The sequence below is a fragment of the Camarhynchus parvulus genome, unplaced genomic scaffold, assembly GCF_901933205.1.
Source record: "Camarhynchus parvulus unplaced genomic scaffold, STF_HiC, whole genome shotgun sequence".
In the NCBI taxonomy this organism is placed as follows: Eukaryota; Metazoa; Chordata; class Aves; order Passeriformes; family Thraupidae; genus Camarhynchus; species Camarhynchus parvulus.
This window is the reverse complement of record NW_022148558.1, coordinates 13,212-17,186: the sequence shown is the minus strand read 5'-3', so window position 1 is coordinate 17,186 and position 3,975 is coordinate 13,212. Positions and strand designations below refer to the sequence as shown.

The window sequence follows — 3,975 nt, the reverse complement described above, 5'->3', positions numbered from 1 at the left end:
CCTGCTGGCATTGGCAGACACGCGGCAGCTGCAGCTCCTGCACTTCTGCCTCTTGCTGGGCATCTCCCTGGCTGCCCTCCTGGGCAACGGCCTCATCATCAGCGCCCGTAGCCTGCGGCCACCACCTGCACACGCCCATGTTCTTCTTCCTGCTCAACCTGGCCCTCAGCGACCTGGGCTCCATCTGCACCACTGTCCCCAAAGCCATGCACAATTCCCTCTGGGACACCAGGAACATCTCCTACACTGGATGTGCTGCTCAGCTCTTTTTTTTTATGTTCTTCATTGGAGCAGAGTTTTCCCTCTGACCATCATGTGCTACGACCGCTACGTGTCCATCTGCAAACCCCTGCACTACGGGACCCTCCTGGGCAGCAGAGCTTGTGCCCACATGGCAGCAGCTGCCTGGGCCAGTGCCTTTCTCAATGCTCTCATGCACACAGCCAATACATTTTCCCTGCCCCTGTGCCATGGCAATGCCCTGGGCCAGTTCTTCTGTGAAATCCCACAGATCCTCAAGCTCTCCTGCTCCAAATCCTACCTCAGGGAACTGGGGCTTCTTGCTGTTAGTGTGTGTTTAGTATTTGGTTGTTTTGTGTTCATTGTTTTCTCCTATGTGCAGATCTTCAGGGCTGTGCTGAGGATCCCCTCTGAGCAGGGGCGGCACAAAGCCTTTTCCACCTGCCTCCCTCACCTGGCTGTGGTCTCCCTGTTTGTCAGCACTGGTACATTTGCCTACCTGAAGCCCCCCTCCATGTCCTCCCCCATCCCCTGATCTGGCCCTGTCAGTTCTGTACTCGGTGGTGCCTCCAGCCCTGAACCCCCTCATCTACAGCCTGAGGAACCAGGAGCTCAAGGCTGCAGTGTGGAGACTGATGACTGGATGCTTTCAGAAACATTAAACTGCTGGCCAATTTCTGCAAATCACTTGTAATAAAAATTCATCTTTTGATACTTCTTGTTGGTTTCATTTTGGAGGTTTTTTTTTTTTGTTTTACTTTTTTTCATACTGTCCACAAAGAAATGTCATTTTTGTGCCATTTCTCATTTTGTTTCTCTCCACCTTCCCTGTGGCCACAGACTGTGTCAATGAGGGGCTGCACTCTTGGTGGCTTTAAAGGAACTAAAGGATCTCCCAGCAGAGTTTTCTGCAGAGATGCCCTTTTGTTGCCTTCTCTGGAGCTGCAGCAGCAATGTCTGTGTGCAGAGCTGGGGCAGATCAGGGCTGGCACAGCAGCTGTGCCCTGCAGCAGCACCATTCCTGATCCAGGCCAGGAGCCATTGGCCTTCTTGGCCACCTGGGCACACTGCTGGCTCATGTCCAGCCTGCTGTCCATCAGTCCCTGCAGGTCCCTTTCTGCCTGGCTGCTCTCCAGCCACTCTGTCCCCAGCCTGTAGTGCTGCAGGGGTTGTTGTGGCCAAAGTGCAGGACCCAGCACTTGGACTTGTTAAACCTCACCTTGTTGGATTTGGGCCCCTGGATCCAGCCTGTCCAGGGCCCTGTGGGCCCCCCTCCTACCCTCCAGCAGATCAACACTCACACCCAGCTTGGTGTCATCTGCAAAGATGTCCTTGGTTCCATGGGGTCCCTCAGTGTCACAATGGCCTCTTGGTTACACCCAGGCCCTGCACTGCACTCACACTGGTCTCCTTGGTTCCATGAGACCATGCAGAGCAGCAATGGACTCCTTGGTTCCATGGGGCTTCACAGTGTCACAATGTTCTCATTGGTGCTGCAGTTTCACAGTGGCCCCTTGGTTCCATGGGGCCCCAGGGTGTCACAATGGCCCCATGGTTACATGAGGTCCCACACTGTCACCATGGTCTCTGGGGTTCCCCACAAGTCCCCTCAGTGTCACAATGGACTCCCTTTGTTTCCACAAGGCCACACAGTGTCCAATGGCCTTCCAGATTCCTTGAGGCCCCATCGCCCCTTGGTTCCATGAGGCCCAGTGTCAGAACGCCCCCTTGGTTCCACTGGGCCCTGGAGTCTCCCAATGGTCTCCTTGGTTTTGCAGTGTCAAAATGGTGAAACCCCTTGGTTACACAAGGCCCTGCAGTGTCACAATGGCCTCTGTGGTTCCACAAGGACCCAGAGTGTCACCGTGCACTCCCTGGTTCCATTTGGCCCCACAGCACCACAATGGACCCCTGGTTCTGTGGGGCTGCACGGTGTCACCATGGTTCCCTTAGTTCCACAAGGCCCTGCAGTGTCACAATGGCCCCAGAGTGTCCCAATCATCACAGAATGACAGAATCAAATAGGCTGGAAAAGACCTTTGGGATCATCAAGTCCAACCAATGCCCTAATACTGCCTTGTCACCCAGACCATGCCACTGAGTGCCACTGGAGAGGGACAGTGACTCTGCCACCTCCCCCCTGGCCAGCCCATTCCAATGCCCACTCACCCTTTCTGTGAAGAACTTCTTCCTATTGTCCAGCCTGAACCTCCCCTGGTGCAGCTTAAGGCTGTGTCTTCTTGTCCTGCCCTCCAGCAGATCCACACTCACACCCAGCTTGGTGCCATCTGCAATTTGGGAATGGGGACTCGATCCCCTCAGCCAGATCATCAGTGAAGATATTAAACAGGGGTTGGGCCCAGCACAGATCCCTGGGGACAGCACCAGTGCCTGGACAGCAGCTGGGTGCAGCACCATCCCCAGCACTCTCTGGGCCCAGCCTCCAGCCAGCTCTTAAATCTCCCAGCCAGCAGGGAACCTGCCCAAGCCGTGGGCTGCAGCTTTTCCAGGGAATGCTGTCAGAGACAGTGTCAAAGGCTTTGCTGGAGTCCAGGCACACAACATCCACAGCCTTTCCCACATCCACAGGTGGGTCACCTGGTCATACAAGGAGACCAGGTTGGTCAGGCAGGACCTGCCACCCCTCAATCCACGCTGGCTGGCTCTGATCCCTGGGCCATCCTGTGGGTGCCCTGTGGTGGCACTCAAGGTGATCTGTTCCATAACCTTGCCGGGCACCCAGGTCAGGCTGACAGGCCTGGAGTTCCCCAGCTCCTCCTTCCAGCCCTGCTTGGGGATGGGCTCACACTGGCACCTCCAGTGCTCTGGGACCTCCCTGCTGAGCCAGGACTGATGGTAAATGATGGAGAGCAGCTTGGGGAGCTCATCCACCAGCTCCCTCATCCCCCCCTGGGATGGATCCCATCTGATCCCACACACCTGTGAGCATCTGAGTGGCTCAGCAGGTCCCCAACTGCTTCCTCCTGGATTCCAGGGGCTGTTCTGCTCCCTGTGCCCATCTACCAGCTCAGGAGAACACTTGTCCTGAGGACAACCTGTCCTAATATTGAAAATTGAGAAAAAACAAGATGTTAAGCTAGCTCAGTCTTTTCCTTATCTTTTTAGTTAATATATTCCCCACTGCATCCAATAAAGAGTAGAGGTTCTCCTTCTCCCTCCTTTTTGCTATAATTTATTTTTATAAAAACATTTTTTTTTTTTTTTCAGAAGCCACCAGGTTAAGTTCTAAATGAGCTTTCACCTCTTTCAAGTTTTCTTTCTGTATAACCTAACAACATCCTTAAACACTTCCTGAGTTTCTGGTCCTGCACCCTTTTTTTCCCCTGAGTTCCCACAAAAGCTCCATGGGCAGCCAGGACAGTCATTTTCCTCACCTGCTCATGTTTTGCCACACTGGGACAGGCTGCTCCTTCCCCCCTTAAGATTACTTTCTTGAAATGTGTCCATCCTTCCTGGACCCCTTTGTTTTAAGGGCTGTTTCCCTTAAAAAAGTACCTGATTTGACACTCCCCAAATCAGCATCCTAAACAGGCCAAAGTCTGCCCTTCCTAATTCCAGTGTAGAAGTTTTGTTGCTGCCCCTCCTTCTTTCACAGAACATTGAAAACTTGATTATTTCATGGTCACTGTGCCCCAGGCAGCCTCCGAGCCCCACATCTGCCCCCAGCCCTTCTCTGTTTGTGAACAGCAGCAGACAGAGCTTTCCTTGGCAGTG

At 53.7% G+C, this 3,975-nt stretch overlaps 1 protein-coding gene across 1 annotated transcript; it reads left to right on the top strand.

Annotated features, from left to right (window-relative positions):
- Positions 1-313: 313 nt before the first annotated feature.
- Positions 314-851, top strand: LOC115916932 (olfactory receptor 14J1-like; the record flags this gene model as incomplete). Its single annotated transcript, XM_030970670.1, is given in 2 exon segments — positions 314-763; positions 765-851. Coding segments are annotated over 2 exon segments (537 nt in total), but the record flags the coding sequence as incomplete, so codon positions are not given.
- Between the last annotated feature and the right edge of the window lie 3,124 nt (positions 852-3,975).